Source organism: Phalacrocorax aristotelis, chromosome 1 (assembly GCF_949628215.1).
Source record: "Phalacrocorax aristotelis chromosome 1, bGulAri2.1, whole genome shotgun sequence".
Lineage (NCBI taxonomy): Eukaryota > Metazoa > Chordata > Aves > Suliformes > Phalacrocoracidae > Phalacrocorax > Phalacrocorax aristotelis.
The window spans coordinates 165,251,677-165,271,379 of record NC_134276.1 but is presented as its reverse complement, the minus strand read 5'-3'; the positions used below and the strand labels follow the sequence as shown (position 1 = coordinate 165,271,379).

At 46.2% G+C, this 19,703-nt stretch overlaps 2 protein-coding genes across 3 annotated transcripts in view; both read left to right on the top strand.

Annotated features, from left to right (window-relative positions):
* MGP (matrix Gla protein) overlaps window positions 1-19,703 on the top strand; it is a 228,501-nt gene that overhangs the window by 41,880 nt on the left and 166,918 nt on the right. The window lies entirely within an intron of this gene.
* WDR91 (WD repeat domain 91) lies at window positions 332-19,318 on the top strand. Of its 2 annotated transcripts, none has more exons than XM_075079614.1 (15): window positions 332-544; window positions 2,298-2,477; window positions 3,979-4,186; window positions 5,048-5,130; window positions 7,346-7,470; window positions 9,384-9,561; window positions 9,839-9,997; window positions 12,078-12,277; window positions 12,727-12,877; window positions 14,348-14,442; window positions 14,756-14,924; window positions 15,747-15,855; window positions 16,692-16,804; window positions 17,556-17,753; window positions 18,682-19,318. In XM_075079614.1, exons 1-15 carry the CDS (start codon window positions 422-424, stop codon window positions 18,844-18,846), a joined length of 2,256 nt encoding a protein of 751 aa, XP_074935715.1. In that variant the 5' UTR covers window positions 332-421; the 3' UTR covers window positions 18,847-19,318. The 2 variants fall into 2 exon arrangements, with proteins under 2 accessions (XP_074935715.1, XP_074935726.1); XM_075079625.1 differs by lacking the exon at window positions 332-544 and adding an exon at window positions 944-1,048.

The following is a 19,703-nucleotide window of genomic DNA, read 5'->3' as shown; positions in this document are numbered from 1 at the left end:
CCCACCCTCCCGGTCTCGGCCCGGCCCGGCCCGGCCCCGCCCCGCCCCGCCCCCGCCCATGACCGTCGCCGCCGCGTCTCTGCCCTCCCGCGCCCAGCAACATGAGCCGCACGTGGCGGAGGACCAATAGGGATGCAGCCGGTGCCCGGCGGCGACCAATAAGAAGACGGAAAAAACGCGGGCTGTAAGCGCTGGCGGGAGGGGAAGGGGCGGCAACGAAGAGGCGGGAAAAGGCAGGCGCGCCGGGCGCATGTGCAATGGATGGGACTACAAGTCCCGGCGTGCTTTGCGCTAGGCGGGCGCGGTAAGGTATGCTGGGAGCTGTAGTCCTACTGGCGCTGGGCCGGGCCATTCCGCTCGGGGCCGGGCACCTCTCTCCTCGCCCGTGGGCGGGCGGAGCCGGCGACGCCGCGGGTCCCCCATGGCGGCGGCGGCGGAGCGGACGGACGAGCTGGTGCGGGAGTATCTGCTCTTCCGCGGCTTCACTGCCGCCCTGAAACAGCTGGACGCGGAGATCAAGGCGGACCGGGAGAAGGGCTTCCGGGTGAGTGGCGGCCGCGTTCCCCTTCCCGGCGGGGTGGTGGGCGCGGGTGCCTTCCACCCTCATCCCCGGGGGGAGGACGCGGTTCCTGGGCAGGCCGCGGGCGCCCTTCCGCGCTGCCGGGGCTGGGCAAGGGGAGCGGGCCGGGCGGCTTTTGGAGCCCCCGCGCTTCCCCGCGGAACCGGATCCCTTCAGGGGCGGCCGCCCCGGGCCGGGCGCCGGGGCCCGGCCGGCCGCGCAGGCGGGACCCCCGCGTCCCAGTGGCGGGGGCCGGTGCTCGGTCCTGCGGCCGTAGGTGGACGCGCAGCTCCCGGCGCCAGGGCGTTCGCTGGCGGGGGGTTCCTCTCCCGCCTGGCCCCGCAGCGGCGTTAGCGCCGGGCAGCGGCGGTGGGCGAGAGGCTCCGTCCCGTCGGCTGGCTTTTCCCCCTCCCCCCCGGGGCCGCCGTTCTGCTCGGTCTGGCCGAAGCCGCCGCCTGCGGACCCCGCGCCCGACCCGAAAATCGCCAGGTGTTTGTCAGCTTCGTGCCGAGAGGAGCGGGGGAGATGCGCCTGCGAGAGGGCGGGAGGACACCTCTTTGCCGGGATCTTTTCTCGGTCACGAGACTTTTATCTAGCGGCTTTACAGCTCCGCTCCTTAGTTTGGGTGTTTTAAGTACCAGCTGCCTTGCTAGATGTGTGGAAATTGGCGCAGAATTTGCCAGCCTCGAAAATACAGTTTCAGTCCTTTGCTTGAGCTTCGTGTACCTGTAGCAGCAGTTCTGGCCATTGAATGTTGCATTTTGAAGGCTCAGATTTTTCTTTAACCAGCAGCATAACCACTACTTTTATTGTTCATAAAGCATGTTGCTTTTATTTTTAAAACACCAGCGCTTTGCTAATGTTTAGAGGTAGGCAAACAGTTGATTTAATTGGGATAATATTGTCCTAGGCAAAGAAGGGGCTGCTGGGGTCAGTCTTCTGTTGCCTTTATCTGTAGGAAGCCATAGAGATGAAGGCTGGATGGTGTCCTCAGAATTTAACTAATGAGAGGAGAGCAAACCACATATTAAACAACTTTGGCAGCTGAATTTTTTTATAGGGTGCAGATTTTTTTTTCTCTGATGCCTGTCTTGACCATCAGAAATTACTGAACTAAAGATCTATTCCCACACCACCATTCTGCCTTATTCATATTGCAGAAATTATTTTCAAAAACACATAATGAAAAAAAAAAAGTCTGTTCCAAACTTTTATGCCTGCCTTGGTACTAGATGACGTTATTAAAGATAAATGTACTTCAAAGATTGCAGTACAACAGATCTTTCTTCCTCTTTCCATTGGCTAAATACAGTTTTTTCCTCTTAGCCTAAAAGTAATACTGTTTTCCAGGTGCTGCACTTGAATTTTCCATATTTAATCACATTATTCCTGTTTCTTCATTATCAACTGACTTTTAAAAGAAGTGAAAATGTCTTGCTTACTTGCAAAAAACCCCACCGACTGTATTTAACAAAAGGTGATCTTTTTGTCAAAATCTGTTTGGCTATGTTCTTTCGTGTTTCTTTCTTTTTTTTTTTATTTGAAAGGTGCTGCAGAGTGGAAGAATGCTAATACAAAATGCAGAGTGTTTCCCAGATTAGGAAAAAAGCTAATGCATAAGTGCTGGACTGTAGCATTATTTGTGCAGTTAAAGCTTCTCAGCATTAAGTTACAGAAAGTCTCTTGTGCCAGAAGAGCCCTCACGTGACTGCAGTCTTCCCTGTTTTGTCCTCTTTAGGTGGATAAGATAGTGGACCAGCTGCAGCAGTTCGTTCAGAGCTACGATCTGGCTGCCCTGCGTGATTACTGGAATTATCTGGACCGACGCCTTTTCAGCCGTTTGGAAGATGTGTACCGGCCAACAGTGAACAAGCTGAAAACCAGCTTGTTCCGATACTACCTCATCCATACTGTTCAGGTAGTGTTTGATTTTTAGGCTTCTGTTTTAAAAAGATCCTGGTCTCTCAAACCAGAGCAATGAAATACCCTTGTGACCTTCTGACAGGCCTGGTGGGTAAGGGATGAGCAATTCGTGTGTCATATTCAGGACTGTAGTGAAGAGTTTGACATAGACTCACATGACAAGCTTGTAAGCAGGATAGGGAAGCTCAGGCAAGAGGGAAGTATGATTAGCTGGGAGCAAGATACTCACACTTGGACGTGAAGGCAGTTCACTCTCAGACAGGATGGCCATACTGTGGGTATGGGACTGCTAGTCCTGCTTAGCCTCTCTTATTATTTGGGATACTGGGAGAGATCACAAGGTAAGTAAACACCTCTTTGTGGGGCATTGCCCTGAGAACAGAGGAAGACAAGAACAGTGCTTAAAGCAGTCTTCATTAAGGTGAAGAAACAGGCAGAAAAAAAGCCCCAAGCACCTGTAGGTAGGAGCAGTCAGCTGCACCACTGCAGAATAAGAAACAACTGAGCAGGGCAGGCAGCAACAGTGCAGGGAAGGGCCTTACTGCAGTGCTGGGGACCAACAGGCAGGATTGTCTGTATTCCTTCAACTCTAACCTGCTGGCGGGACTCAGCCAGTCCTTCTGGGCACCACAGTTCTTCATCAAGGGAGTTGGAGGGTCCAGAAGGAAAAAAGGTGACTTGAAGTTGGTGGAGTAGAGTTTCAGTTTATAAGAGAGGGAAGAAGTAGGCTTCAAATCTGTACAAGGTAATGTGGGAGAGAAAATGACTGAATGCTTTTTGTTTGCTTTGAATAAAACAGAAAATAATGAGCTAAAAATGGAGCAGAGATTATCTTGCTGAAACCCTGAGATAGTCAATGGAATATATTACAGAGGGTGGGTTTTGGCCAGCATAATGGACAGATACTTGTCAGGAATTCATGTTTCACTTCTTACCATTTAGAAACAAAATTTCTTCCTTAATTCTGTTCCCTGATTGAAAATCTTAAATGATAGATGTTGGTGGAGGAGTAAAATCTAATGCACATGTCTGGAAGTGTGTCTTTTCGTAGTTTGGTTTGCCCTGTGCTTACCCTGAGGTGTGACTGTTCTGTCTGAATAATGTATTACACGGAAACCTTTTCAGGCTACATATTCTGTTGACTTGAGTAATTTGAAGTATACTTTGGTGCTGTATATGAATGCTCATGTCTTATGTCAGTGCACAAACTGCACTGGTTTAGCTGGAAATTGGTGTAAGTGATGAGTTCTGCTTGTCTCAGCCTTTAAACAAGACTCTGGTAGCTAGAACGAAGGTTGAATTAAGTGCATTTGTGAGCTTCTCCTGGTGTATTTGAGGTTCTTTTGTTTCTAAATGAATCTGTTAACTCTAACCACTTGCTCTGTTGAGTGGTGAAAGCAGTTTTTAGTGTGCTCATAACATAGAGCAAATATGCCTAGAACTCATGTGGTGCCATGAATGGAAGCATGAGCCCTGTTCTTCTCACTGTGTTTCAGACCGGCCGCAATGACAAGGCGCAGGAGTTTTTCCTCAAGCAGGCCTCCGAGCTCCAGAACCAGGCAGAGTGGAAGGATTGGTTTGTCCTGCCCTTTCTCCCTGCCCCAGACTCCAACCCCACCTTTGCCACCTATTTCTCACGCCAGTGGGCAGACACGTTCATTGTGTCTCTGCACAACTTCCTGAGCGTCTTATTTCAGTGCATGCATATCCTTTTTTGCAACTAAAAGTTAAATCTTTCTTGCCCTGGTGTTACATTTACTATTAACAGTGGTGCCAAGAATATAGTATTACAGAACTTGCTGCTTTCAGGGGATTGTTTAGAGCCAAGACATAATAGGAAGCTGGTGTTTACCAGAGGATGTTGGAATAATTATTGTTCAGTTATCTGATGATATATTTCCTGGGCACAAACAATTGTGGTTGTTGCTAATGCTGAACTCATCCCCATGCCAGTGACTAGAAATCTTGTGCACATCTTGTTCTGAAATGTTTTTCCTCTTTGCTTGGCATAGTACAAAACAGGTGTGCAACCTTGGGCCATAGTCCATAAATGAACTAGCAGCTCCTGTTAGACCCTTTTTTGGGTTCATATGTTCACAATGTTGTCTAGTGACAGCTCACTACAATAGGGCAGTTCAACATTGGCAGAAATAACAGCTTTTGTCCCACTACAGAACTACTGAGTTCTGACCTTGTTTGCTGATGGGCAGGTTTACACTGCAGCTGGAATACAGTTCATCTTGAACTGTTTCTTCAGTGTATGCTAATGCAGTAATATAACCTGTCTTGTCCTCCACTGCTGATGTGTAAAAAGGAAGCATCTAAAAATCCTTGCAAAGTCTATGTGAAACAGCGTGTGCAACAGTAGAGTACAAAGAAAGTACAAAGTTGACTTAGGTAACTAAGCTGTTTCTAGTCTTCTGGCCTTGCATGTAGTTCTTGCTAGTAGCATGGACTTGGCAGCTTTGCTGTCTTACAGGCAAATGGCCAGCATGAAGTGGTGGCTGATAGAATTAAGCCAGGTGCACACAAGTTCTTGTCTTGGTTTTCTTTAACATTCCTCACCAGTTCCAGTCATTTTGAACTTTGAAGCTGAATGTCTTAGGAGCAGTCTTATACAAGAAGAAAATGAATCATTGCGGCATAAGGTCAGAACTGAAGTCACTCTTTAGTTGCTGACTTTATGAGGCTATGAGTTTTGTAAAACTGGTTCAGTCCGTTCAAGAAAGTTGTAACTGTTCAGTTCAGTACGCTTATTCCAAGGCAGATTCTTCTACAAGTCCTTTGTTATTTTGGTTTATCTTTTAAACTCTTTCCAGCAAACTTAGGGTTGTGATCATATAATGAAATGTCTGTTTAGGGTATTACTGTCCCTCTGCTGGAGGTGACTGTCCCTCTCCCTGTGCTGTCTGACAGGTGGCTGGATACTGTGCAAACTCCTTTCCTGCTATGCTGCAAAGTCAAGACAAGCTGAAACTAGTGGCAGGTTAAGTGCATATATGGCTGGCTTTGCATGCAAACCTGTGAACAGTGTTCAGTCACTTCCAGATTTTAGTTGATGGAGCAATAGAAACGGGCAATAACTTCTGGTAAAGAGGCAGAAACCGTTACTTCTGAAATGGCCACTTCACTATGGTTGAAGTGCACTTAAAAGCAATTGCACTTAAAGCAATTTAGATCAACTAATGGAAATGTTGTGAATGTCTGTTTCCCAACTCTAGACCTTACAGTAAACTGTAAGAAGGGCTGACCGGTTCAGATAAAATGTTGCCCAGCTCCGTGTCTTGTTTTTGACTGTGTCATCAGCAGATGCTTAGAGAGAGGGTGCAAGAATATATAACACAGGTCAGTCCCTTCCCGGTATAATTTCCTATTAGAGAGATTTAGGAAATCTACAGTTCAAGAACTTTCTAAACCACAGATCACATGTGGATGATCACATACAAGTGAGAAGCCTTATTCATGTAAGCAGGACTTCAGTTTAACTTCCTCAAAACATACCAAGTAAAGGCTTTCTCTGTATGAATACTTCAGTACAGTAAGTTTTGTGCTTTACCTCCTGTGTTACAAAACATTACGTTGTACGTTGTGCTTCTTGTTTCAACTGTTTTGGCAGCTGATCAGCACTGTTCATTTGTCCTAAAAATGTTGAAGTAAACTAGAGTAACTGATTTCAAAGAGGAGGCTTTTCTTGAAAGAAAAGCGAGGTTTGCCACTGTGTACTGTATGGAGTCAGTGGGCCAGGCAAACTTTGACAGGAGGGTTCTGCAAAGACAGTCAGTGCATAAGGACAGCAGGATAAGGTATGTTTTGAAATAGAACTCTGATTTCTTCCAGTTAAGTATTCTGTACTCTTAGTCAAATTAAAGCTGTTTTTTGTTTGTGGTATGTTGATTGATATCGCTTACAGATGCATAAGCATTCTCTGGCAAATCGGCAAAGGTAAAAACTAGACTTTTCTTTTTGGAGAATTGCTCAGGTCATAAAAGGAAGCAGCTACCTATAGAATACAGGTTTAAGTAAAAATAATGGAGTGAATAAATATTGAATTCGATGCTAGTTGAAATTAAGTAGTGATTCTGATTTCACTGTTGAAACAATGCAAATACATGAATAGCAAGCTGGATTTCTAAAGCTCCTTTTTTTCTTCTTGTAATTTCTTTCCTTAAATACTATGATAAAAGGAAAAAGAAGAATTATATCTGAAACACAAATGCATGGAAACAGAAAAGCCTAAGGAACTCTTCATGTGAACAAGAGTCACAGGCATAAACCACATCAGTCACAGAAAGCTCCATCCTGAGGTTCCTCTCTGCTAAGGGGGGGGAAGAAAAACGTCTCTGTCTCCGTAACGTGGAGATAAATTTCACTGCAGTGCTTGGGAGGGAGCTGGGCAGGAGCTGGGCTGAGCTGGATTTCAAAGTGACCTGGTGGTGTTGGCCTCAATGCACCCTGCCAGGTCACCAAACCCTTGTCTGTGGGAAGAAGATTACCTTCTAGGCTCTGTCCATACATCGCTGTTGCCAGTCTCATGCGTTGCCCTGGCCTTGACCACCCTGTGCATGGGGTGGCTGATCAGCTCTGCCCTGGCTGACTTTCATTTCCCAGCACTGTTGATGTCCCTGCAGTAACAGCCCAAGGAAAGGAGTGAAGGGTTTTAACTAGGCTCCAGTTTCATATGTGTAAAGCACTGATTGTTTTGACTACTTGGACTAATGTGGTACCTAGCCAGTCAGAGCGGCTTTCTTAACCTCCCCACCCTTCTAGCGCTGTTGAAATAAAAGGTGTAAACAACTTCAGCAAGTGGGAAGGAGGTAAATCTCAGTGACCCTCTGTTTACTTGGCTGTCTTCTCTCGTTGTAGCTGTTTGCTTTGCAGGCTGAGTCGTCCCGCATGAAGAAAGAGGAACTGGAGGAGGAACAAGCAGTAGTGCATCACAAGTTGCCTGCATATGTGGCCAACATGGATCGACTAGGGGACTCTGAGCTGTGAGTGCAGGAGGGGAGATGGGGACAGGCTCTGCTGCTTCTGTTGGGTCAGGGAGGCTCCTGGAGGGTCATTTCCTTGTTCCCTGCCCTGGGAGTCAATGCAGAAAGACATCTGGGCAGAAGATCTGGCGACCTAAGGGGGTTTAATGGGGGAATTAATGATGGGTGTCTCTCCTGCCATTTGGGGAAGAGATTCTTGCCAATTGGTGAGAACCCAAGCACAAATGGAAGTGATTCTGCTCTGCTTTCAGCATTAGACCAAGGTGTTTTGGGCAGTTAGGGCACTCGTAGCAGTGCAATAGCCTGAAGTATTGCTCAGATGAGGTGGCTTGTGTCTTGACTCATATTTTTGTGCGGTGGGTGAGTGCCCTGTGTTGTTTTATAGACACTGTTACTGCATGACCTGAAGAGGTCATTGTTAAGCAGAGATGCTTTCTTGCTTTTGCAGTAAAGGGAGAAGGAGTTTCTCTTCTCTAAGGCTGTTATGCACAGAATTCCCCATGAACTTGCAGCAGTTAAAGTGTGTTTATGGCTACATCTGTTGTATTCCTATCTGTGGAAATGAGGCAATGTACGTAGTGATACACCTTGTTTAATTGTTATTTAAGCTCTTATTTTTCCCCCAGTACACAGTCATGCAAATCAAGTCTGTGTGTTTGAATTCATTGTGTTACAGAGACTTTTTTTCCCCTTGCTTTGAAAGGATCTGAAAGCAAATGTAGCTTAGTCACAAGGTATTAATAGCACTGTTGGGGCTTTGACTTTCTCATGTGTTATTTCACTTCTGTTCAGACAGGAGGGGGATTGATCAAATTATGCTGCTGACAATGACAAATAGAAGTTGTAGCAGAGACCACACGCAAAGTCTTCGTTTTAGTCTAAAAGTTTTCTGATTAGATAGATTTACGTGTCTGGTGACCTACCTTGATAACTGCTCTGCACTCTCTGCGCAGGACAGGATAGAGTTTAATCTGAGATGGGTTTTTTTTGGTTTAACTACTGTGTGGAAAGCGTCATGTTTATCTGCACACATGGGGGAGAGGGATGGGATAGTTTATTCCCATATTCATTTTTGTTTGTGTGTATTATAAAAACTTGCCCTAGAAGTGGCATTTCTTGTGTGTGCAACTTGTCTCTTAGTCTGGGGGCCAGTTCTGGTTGCTTTTTCCATGTCTCTGTTCAAACCAAAGCCCAACTTTGGTAGAACAGTTCCTTCCTAGAAGAGAGGATAAACACAATGAAGGTGATTGTGTTCCTTTTCCTCTGGGGGCTGTTCTGCTCTCAGGAAGCTGTAGTGGAGTGAGGTCAGACAGTTGCGTTCTGGGAAGCAGCTGCTGCTATTGGTGTTGCGGGCTGAGAAGGGAGGTGTGTGTAACCATAGAAATGGACCTAAACTTTCTTATTTCCTTTGGGTCTGGTTTCTGAGATATTGAGGGCCCGCATTTTAAAATTGTTAAACATGACTTGCTGATTATCTAAGGGTATTCAGTGAAACACTGCATATGGAATGCCTCTTGAAGTAGGTCTGTTTTATGCCTTGAATTGGGAGTCCTGGCTGAACAGGTTCTTTGGAAATTTGGGTTTCCCTGCCTTTCTCTTAGGGTCTTTCTGAACTAACCAGATGGAGTGGAAGGAGTTCAAGGTGGCCCTACAGGGGATTCAGGAACAGCTGGGCCCACTGTTTCAGTGGCATCTCTGAGAAGCGAGCTTTGGTTACAGTAATTATAATGATCTGCTCCAGGCATTAGCAAAATGTTTTAAAACAGTTTTTTAATGCATACTGGTCCGTTGGCTTGGGAAGGAACTTTGCTTGTTGGGTGGTCTTTGATCAGGTTGTCTGACTACACTTTCATAGTGGTTTGATGGTGGTGGGTTTGTTTGTTTGTTTTGTTTTGTTTTGTTTTTTAAATTAGTGATATGACCTGCAGCCAGAGGAATACTGCACATTCTCTTCAGTCCCGGGGAGGCTTTCTGTCCTCTTTTCTCTCCCAGAGTAAAAAGGGCCCTTCCAGACCAGCCCATCCAAGTGGGGTTTCTCCAACACAGAGTGGCAGTGTGGTGCTAGGGAAGAAAGAATCAACAAATCACCAGGTAATTATCAACTGTGTTTGTTGAAAGGTGCTCAGTATCCAAGGAGTTAACTTGCAATACAGCACTGTTCCAAGCTTTTGCTTACACCTGAAAAAATAAAAAGTCCTTTCCGTCCTTGCAAGTGTAGGCTGGGCCTGAATGCAGCACAAGAACAACTGCTGTTGTCTGGGGGCTTGTGGGGCCCTTGCAGGTGTTTGGTTTCTTTGCCTCCTCCTTTCCTCTTTGTTCTGCAGCCTAGCACAGGTGTAACTTTGCAAATCATTCCTCTGCCTTCCAGAGTGCCAAAGGAAAAGAAGGAACAGTGAGCTGTAAGGATGGGAAGAGCCACTTCAGCGGGTTAGTAGCAGGCGAGTCAAGTTCCCTGCAGCAGCGACAGAAGCGCTTGCAAGAACATGGGAAGGAAAGGAAGGAACTGCTGTCAAAAGGGACCTTCCAGGTACTGGGCAACACTGCAAGGCTGGGAAGCGGAGGGCTGGTATTTCTGTAGGTCTTTGTGCTAGGTGGTAAAACAAGTGCAAGTGTTCCTGTTAAGCTTCTGAATTGCTAGTCAGATCTAACTGTATCAAAGGTTAATCTCTGTAGTTAAACAGTGTGGAAGGAGTTGCTTATTTCTGTGTCCCAGGAAGGGAATCAGTATTGACTTTTAAAATGGAAGAAGAGTAGTGCTTTGTCATGATCTTTTCAACAGCCTGATCCTGGTGAGGGTATGTTTCATCCACCTTAATGGTTATGTTCAAATACCTTGTTATAATCCCCATTCCTTGGTAGCAGTAGGCTTGGCTTACCCATCCTGCCCAAGTGAGTTCTCTCCTGTGGGTTCTTATGCTACTTTGTACAGGCTCTGTGTGGGACAGAAAAATTGATAGGAAGTTTTCCTGGATAGGAGTGGAAATATCCTTTGTAGCAATGTTTGCTTTTTGCATTTTTTTGCACTGTACATTGGCAGTTTTGCCAGGGGGTGTGCCCTGCTTTCTAATCTAATAAAATAATAGTGTCCTGTTTAAACCGCTGCTGAAGGTCAGTGGATTACTTCTGTTCACCTGTGTATTGTCTGGCTTTCAGTAGCCATGTGGTCAAAGGATACAGAGCACAGGAGGAATGATGGCAGCATCTCAGCTATTTTTATTTTGGCTGTATGAGACCCACTGCCTTGGGGGAGAGACAGTGCTGAGAGACTGTTGCCTATTGGCCTGTATGTGTGGCTGTTCTGCATGGGGGAGCTGTGCTTTAGAGACAAGATGTTGTTCTACCACTGAGCATTCAAGGCTGTGAGAGAACTTTTCTTCATTGCTCATCTAAAACATTTTAATTAAACATTGGTCAGAAAATGCAAAGCCCTGTTTCCCAATGAGTATCCTTTGACTTTCCTTTTTCTGTGATGTTCCAGGTTAAGGCAGTGTTTTCCTGGCTTCGTAAGAGTTGCTTCTGGTACTTTAGGGAAAGCTGATACTACTTAGCTTTCTGTTCTCAACACATGTGAGCAAAAAGGAAACTAAAAGGTGCCACTGTTCCTTTCACATGAGTGTCATTCATTAGTTGTTATCTCCCACATTAACTAACACAGAGAGAGGCATTCTTGGATTAATTTCCCAATCTTTTCCAGCTTTGTGATTTCAGATTATTTGATTATGCAGTGTTTGACCCATTGCCTAAGATGGGAAAGCTACTATAAATAAGGCAAGGATGTGTTAGGGAGCAGGGATTCAAAACCATCAATACCAATACAATTTGGGGGCACTTCATCTTCAGAGAATGGTTTAGCAAAGGAATGCTTGCAGATGTTTTACTGGTTTATGTGCTGTATCTGCTTCTTGTTCAGCTTCTGGTGGCAAGGGAAGACGAGGCTGCATTCAAACACTTCTGTGTGCTGCAGTACAGATCTTGTCTCATTCAGATATCTTTACCTCCTAAAACTCCATTTGTTCTGTCTGCCCTGTCAAATTGGGTTTTAAGCTTTTGGACTCATGTTGACTCTACCATTGTCATCAGTCAGTTGGCCGTAGTGGTTGACCCAGTGCACACAAACTAAATCTCTGGCAGATGAGTATAATCCATCCACTGGGGCTCACCATCCAGCAAGAGTTTTTGTGTAGGTTTAATGAACTGCATATTATACAGACTTAACTTATATTGTTGAATGCCAGAATTCCATGAAATACATTGATATGTTTGTGAATCTGCAGTCTAATGGCATCGAAATGGGCCTCAAATATAATCTGAGTTTTTGCCAAACAGAGATGTTGTGGTTCCTTTAGTTTTTACAGGAAAGTGTATGGCTGGGCACATGGAGGGGGATATAAGGGGCTCTACAAGCAAGGAGGCCATATTTAATGATGCAATTGTGCAACACACTATCCTTGTGCTCAGAAAGATCCCTGGCAGGAGGAGTGTTGAGCTGACAATGCTTCTGTTTCAGTGCAGCTTCTTGGTTTTCTCTCCCAGCAGGCTGGGGTGGCTGAAGAGCTTGATCTGGAGCTGCTGCTTCCTTGTATTTCATACAAGATTTCTTCCTTCAGGGCCAAAGTGCTGAGAAGAAAACAGATATTAGCACAGCTGAGACAGAGCCATGCTCAGAGCTGCATGCTGAGCAAACAGAGACTTCAACCAAAATGCCTGCCAGCAGTGCAGAGGTTGTGGGGGTCCGGCAGGAGCAGCCTTTCATTGTCCTGAGCCAGGAGGAGTATGGGGAGCACCATTCATCCATCATGTACTGCAGGTAATGGATGAGCAGAAGAGGGCTTTCTCATAGAAGCCTCTGTAGAGGACCAGCTGTGTCTTGGCCTCTTTCTCCCAGCCTCTGTTCTGTCCAGCACATTGTGCATTTACTCTAGGTTGTAGGGCAGTCAAGTTGGTGCGACTGAAAATAGCCTGTAACTTGTGCAGTGAGAATGGATAGAGGCTTTTGTTACTGGGAGATGGCAGCCAGGAAGAAGCTCCCTGGGAAGGCAGGATGGTATTGCTTAAGGGCATTATCCTTTGCATGTGGAGCTTGGTGTGCTTCATTGTGCCAGTTATTGTGGACTGAACAGGAAGTGGCGCAAGGAAGTTTTGATTCCTGCAGAAGGAATTGGTGTGTGGCCGGGAGAGGAAAGATTACTGGGGTATCTGCTTGTGTGTAAGAACTTCAGGGAGAAAAATATCCAATCGGTTTCCTTCTGCACATAGGGTTGATTGTTCTGGACGGAGGGTGGCCAGCTTGGATGTGGACGGGGTCATCAAAGTCTGGTCTTTTAACCCCATAATGCAAACTAAAGCTTCATCCATTTCCAAGTCTCCGTTGCTGTCTCTGGAATGGGCGACCAAGCGTGATCGGCTGGTGAGTAGTCTGCATGTGGAGGCTTGAGAGACAGCAGATGATTTGGGGTTGTGTTGCTATGTGTTGCACGTGAACCTCTAGACAGCTGCATTGTGGATAAGATCAGGGCAACAGTTAGATTCCACTTCAGTGGGACATGGGGGACTGAAGCTTGTAGGGTCTAAGAAAAACTAGTGAGGAGTGTGCTCTGTGTATTAAGCAAGGAATTTACCACTGGCTGCCCTGAGACAGAAGTTCCCAAGCTGCAGTGCAGGTACAAGCTGCAGGATAGAAGTAGCTCCTTTAAGAGAAGTGCCTCTCTCCAGGCAGAGCAAAGAGCCACTTGTAAAGGCAGGCAGAGGCAATCTGATACAACAGCCCGTGGGAACCCTGGAGCAGGAAGCTGTGGAGCTTTACTCACACCCTGAGCCAGAAGCAGAGAAGGGAGAGCAGGGCTGAGGAGCAATGGTGTGGTGTTGGCATTGTGCTTGTGCAGGTGTGAAAAGGGCTCCATAGCCAGTTTTATACTGGTGCCTTATGAGTTGGGGGTTGGCATGTGCATAAGGAGCTCAGGACTTGTTTAAATATCATGACTGTTTGTTCCCTATAGCACTTTAGTTCTGTTACTAGAGAGGAGCCGTAAATTATATGCATTCTTCTGAGTCCTAGAACTGTTGCTAGTCTTCCATGCCCTCTCTTGGTGAAGAGACAGGGCTGTGTGAGAAGGCAGGCCTGCAACTGAGGGAATATTGTTCACATTCTGGCACTGATGATGTGTTGCTGCTAACGCCCAAATGCCACCTGTGAAGAGCTGGTGCTACAGCTTGTCTCTTTCTTTTCTTTTGCTCTTAGAAAGGAAGTTGTCCATGCAGTTTTTCTGATGTTTCTTCTGCATTGTGGAGTTTATTTCCTGCTTGCTGATAGAAAGATTCTTCTTTCTGAAATATATGGGGATTCAGCAGCAAATCAGGCTCTGAAGTGAGAAGGATCTGGCTTGCTTTATTTTCTTTGATAATGCATCCCTCCATGGTTTTACTTTGATTAAATTGTAGCACCACTGATAAAGCATGTGTGAGCCCTTCTGAATTATTTTATTCTCCCCTGGATGAAAGAAGGTGGCTTCTACTTGGTTTTCTCTTAAATTTAGATTTTTAATTCTGTGTTACTCTTTCCGTACTCCCCTAGATACTGAGACTCCACGTATGTTTTGCATCCTATAATGTTGAGCCATACTCCAGAAAGTGGCTTTTATTCTACCTTGGTGCCTATCAGATCTTTTTCTCACTGGAAAGCAGTGCTTTTATTCGGACTTCTGTGGCTCTGGGGTAGTCCTAATCAAAGTGATATGCACAGAAAGACAAGATGTGTCCTAATGGAGTGACATTTAATCCAAATGCATAAATAGAAAAATTTACTCTGGTGTTGATGGTCGTTGGACAGCATCATTGTACTCACTCACACTCCTTCCATTTCCTCCTTGCTGGTTTCAAGCTATTGCTTGGCAGTGGGGTTGGGACGGTTCGTCTTTATGACACAGAAGCGAAGAAGAATCTCTGTGAAATCAGCATTGATGAAGACATGCCCAGGTAACTCTGGAATACTGTTTTTATATATAAATATAAATGCTGTTGGTTTTGGCTGTGAAAAGGTAGGTGAAGTCTCAATGTTCCTGCTGCTTTCCTGCAACTGCAGGACTATCTAGCCTTCATTCAGAGGGCAGTCCCTGTTTGAGCAGCGTAAAACCACTCAGGCACTCAAAATCTGTCTAAGCACACGAATCCTGCCCGTCTTTACAGTGCACCCTGTCTTGCAGGGTCTTAATGGGAGAGCTCTTAGTTGACTATTGGGCTTGAGTCAGCTGCTGGAGAGAGGCAATTCAGACTGTTTGCTGTGTTTCAGGATCCTCTCGCTTGCCTGCAGCCCAAGCGGTGCCTCATTTGTCTGTTCTGCGGCAGCCCAGAGCCCTATCTCCCACATGGACTTTTCGGCAGTCAGCTCCAGGGGCAAAAGCATGAACCAAGTTCCTGGGAAGCTGCTACTGTGGGATACTAAAACAATGAAGCAGCAGGTACTTGCTGGGTTTCTTTCCTTTCTCAGTCTGCTTGCTGAGAATTAGTGTCTTCTGTTTCAATGTGTAGGAGCCCTATTGCTAAATTATGCTGACTTTCTTTTCAGTGCCTTTCTTCTTCACCCTTCCTCCTTTCCCCTTTATCACATGCAGGATAAAAATGAATAGTGTAAGTAGCTGCTGGGATTGGGCGGGGGTTATTTTGTTTTGTTGATGTGTTGGGTTTTTTTTGAGGGATTCTTCAAAGTAATTCATAGCCTTGTTTCTATTCTGCCCGCACAGTTTGTGACTGGAAATGTCCCAAGTGGATTGAATGATGCTTTGCTCAGACTTTTTCCAGTTGAGCTATGGTGAAGGGATTTCTTTGCTGCTATTTCCCCTGCCCTCCCTGATTTTTAGCGAAGTGCTTCTTTCAGAAGTTCTTTCAGAGGTTTCATCTCATGCCACCTTCTCCATTGTCTCAATTTAGATGGGTCAGATTCTGGCAGGGAATTCTCATCCCATCCCTCGCCTTTACCCTTAAGAAATGCTGTCCCTGATGTGTAGGAGAAAGCACCATATTCAAGCTAATGCCTGCTGGAAGCTGGTTTTCCAGCCTTGAGGCGAAGCAAGCTGTGGCTTGGCTGAGGTGAATTAATTGTTGGTTTAGTGTCACAGTAAAATGCAGCTGCTAACCTTGAAGTCTATAGTTATGAGAGGCATAGGGCTCCAAACTGGAGAATTTCTTGCTACTAGATACCATCTTTCTTCCCTCCCCTACACACCAGCTCCTCAGCACCCATGGCTCCATTTTTCAGCATTAATAGAGACTTTCCCTTCCAGCTGCAGTTCTCCCTGGAGCCTGAGCCCATTGCTATTAACTGCACAGCCTTCAACCACAACGGCAACCTGCTGGTCACTGGGGCTGCAGATGGGATTGTTCGTCTCTTTGGTATGTTGAAATTGGGCAGTGAAGTGGCCCCTCAGTGTCCCCAAGCTGGCTGCCCCTAGCATCCTTCTTTTGCCAGCAGGGAGGCAGCTGTGGGACATGCCTGAGCACCAAGGTGGAAGCTACTCTCTCCTCCACAATAGCTCTCAGGAGTGAATTGGCATAAACTTTCTCTGGCAGACATTGGCTGGAGACCCTGGTAGTGCTGCTGAATTCGTTGTTTCCTTCCTGCTGAAGAGCATAGTTAACCTACCCTTGAGCCATGCTGTCTTGGCTGTGCCAGAGGCTGAGTCTTGAGGAAAGGAATTAATGTGTGACCTTCCAGCTGAAGGCAAGGGCTTCACATCAATCCTTCCCTGAGCAATTTCTGTTTCTCAGGTTTTGTCCTCTTCAGCCTGTCCTTGTGATAAAGGAAGTTTGGGCCTCCCTCTTCTGTGAATGAGGGATCTGCTTCTGGCCTAGGTGCTGAGCTGGTGGAGGCTGCAGTCCCAAGTCTGTGGGAGGACAGAGCTGGCAGCAGCTGTGGGGGTGGATAGGATAGCAAGGGGAAGAGAAGAAGAAAGGTGGTAGTGGGGCTTGGATGCAGAATGCCTGCAGTTGACAGTGAGCATGTAAGTAGCCCTGTAAAACTGGAGTAAGAGGTGACTAGTTACAGGCAATGACTTTTGTGGCCAGTGTAAAAGCCACATGCTGGACAATAAGTGCAAGGTGCTGGGAGTAGATTGGGCTCCCCCAGGCTGGTTTAGAGGGCTGGGACCTTACAAATATAAAGGGCCTCTCTTTCTTGACCTCATCTCTGTGCAAGTACAAGGAGTGTTCAGTACTGGTTCTCCCCTCAGATATGCAGCAGCATGAGTGCGCCATGAGCTGGAAGGCACATGATGGGGAAGTCTACTCTGTTGAGTTCAGCTATGATGAGAACACAGTCTACAGCATAGGCGAGGATGGCAAGGTAGGCTCTGGGTAATCTTCTACTGGTCAGCTGGCAGTGAGATCCCTTCTGGAGTCTTCTCCACATGGTGGGGATAGCAGTAAAAATACACTCAGAATATGGAGGATCTGTGGGCTGCTAACTGTAACCTTAGGTGTGCAGCACCACCCTGCTGCATGCAGTCCCTGCAGAAAGTGGCTGGAAAGTGTATTAACAGTGGGAGCTGTCTTGGACCTTGTCTGCAAATCCTACTGTTGGTGACATCCCTTTCCTAGGGAGTCCATGTGGAGATGACCTTTCGGTGCCCCTGAGGTCACCACATTTGAAATCTGGGATTTACCAGGGAGCAGCAGATCCATGACCACTTTGCATAAATTTCCTTTTCAGCAGCTCCCTGTTGCTTATAATAAAGAGACTCAATTTCTGCAGTTCCTATCTTCAGCAGTAGAGGTATGGGTCAGGGAGGGAGACTGCCTGAAGGTGTGGGTCCTTGGCTGATAAGAGTTAAGTGAATTCCCCCCAGGTCCTGCATGCAATGTGGAAGGACACGTAGGCAGCAGTTCTCATGGAAGGTAGGGCATATGGGTAGTAGGCACTCTTATGGCCTTTGCAGCCTGCATTTTATAAATATAGCTACTTAGATACAGATGTCCAAATGCCATCTTCTGTTTGTGAGGAATAGCCACCTTGCTTAAAAACAACAAATGGCCCTTCTACTTTCAGCCCAGTCAATTTAACTATGGGCTTTTGTAATTTCCTTTTGTCATTGTAGTTTATTCAATGGAATATTCACAGAAGTGGCTTGAAGGTGTCTGAGTACGATCTTCCCAGCGAAGCTACAGGTCCTTTTGTTCTGTCCGGGTACAGCGGCTATAAGCAAGTCCAATTCCCACGAGGAAGGCTTTTTGCTTTTGACTCTGAAGGCAACTATATGTTGACATGTTCTTCTACTGGGGGAGTAATTTTTAAGGTAAGTCTGAGAAGTGATGGGGAGTACTCTTATGCATCCATACAAGCTATTGTTGTTACAAGCTGCAGCAGCAGCCACTGGAAGCTCTCAAGCAGCACCTACCCATCCCTGCTCTGTGAAGGTTGCTGCTCAGTTTCATAGTGTGCATTTTAGCAGTGTGTTGCATTTAGCAAGTGTTTGAACCCTTTGTAAGTGTTTGGCCCTCTGTATGTAGCTAGAGTATGTGCGCTCCTTGTTCGTAAAGCTTAGCTGCGGCAGTTTCCTTTAGCGCCCAAGTGCCTAGGACAAAGTTTTGTGTTTTTTTTTTTTTTAATGTATTGATGCATGCCAGGTCAATGCAAAGTGTGTGATTGTTGGCAGATGCACATCTTTAATCTGCCTTGTGTGCTTGTGATGTTATGTTAGTCCCAGCTTGATTATCTTCTCTTACTGTGTGCTGAAATAAAGGGTAAGGCTGAATAGTTCCAAGTACCCAAATTTCTGTGCTGCAGTAGCAAGCAGTTACAGATCACGTGCTACTTGCCTGCCTCCTTTTGAGTCAGTATGCATCAGTATAAGCCATTGCAAGGCAGATTAGATGGAATTTTTACTTTGCATCTGGGGCATTTAGAGCACCTGCACTAACATGAGCTATAGCTTAGGCTTATGTGCTCCTCATCAGTGTGCGCTCTTAGCCTGCCATGTTCAATTACTGCAGCTCCGCTGATGTCAGAAGCTGAGCTGCTTGAGAACATGTACTTCTTTTGTGAGACTGGAAATTTGCTTCCTCATGTGTGCTATACACATCTCAGTATCTCTGATTTTTCTGCTTAATTACATTTGCTGATAGGGATATGGAGTCTGTAGCAGGCTTTGCCTTCTCTCATGGGTGTGCTGCCCCCACTGCAGAAACTTGCCTCCTTAAAATCTTATGCTTTCCTTCTTTTAGTTAAATGGTGAGGACAAGGTTCTGGAGAGCTGCCTTTCCCTGGGAGGACACCGAGCTCCTGTTGTCACTGTAGATTGGAGCACGGCCATGGACTGCGGGACCTGCCTCACTGCCTCTATGGATGGGAAGATTAAATTAACAACGTTACTGGCTCAAAAGTCTTAACCTGGGCAGTGCTGAAGGGAAAGAGCAACAGACTCCACAGGAACAAACTGCATGGAAGAGAAGGCAAACCACAGTCCCTCTTCTCATTGTAGCTTTTGCCTCTTGATAAACATTAAATACATTTGCCAAACCACTGTGCAATAGAATGCCGGTATGGGACCGGATCAGTGGCAGCACTGAAAAATGAGTCTCCACTGACCCATTGTGTCAGCTGGAGACTCTCTCTTAGGGAGTCTTGAGTAGCATGTGGCTAGAAAGGCTGCTGGGATCGTGTCAGGGGTTCTGCAGAAGAAAATGAGGCTGGAGGAAGCATGCATGAAGCAGCACGGTGCATGGCAATAAGATGGCTTAAACTGGAAAGGCCAGTGCAAAACCAGAGTATTCTTTCAGTATAGCATTCTTTGTTGTGCTTTTTGGTTTGGTGTTTTTTGTTTTGTTTATTTTTTTCATAAAAAGAAAATATTCCCTTGCACTTGTTTTCTGTGCTCTCTTCAGCTGTTGCTGCAAAACATGGAGGGTGGCTGGGGCAGTGAGTGATGTGCCAGGAAAGTCTTCTGCACTGAGAAAAGACTTGTGCTTTCCCCAGGTGCTTCTGGCACTGACACCTGCACGCCAGGGGGAACCAGTGTAAGATATCCAGGAACAAAAATAGTTGCATTTGTTCAGATGTATTGTGTTCCCCTGTGATACCCACTACCAAGTAGTGGAGAGATCCGTAGTCAGACCTTTTGAAACACTTGTGCTCGAGTTCAGAAGCTACATAATGCCTAGAGGCTACCTGGTGGCAGACAGGAGGAGAGAAGAGGGCCAGAAGCAGTCTGGTCCTGTGTAGTGCTTTCTGTCACTGGAGCCTTTTG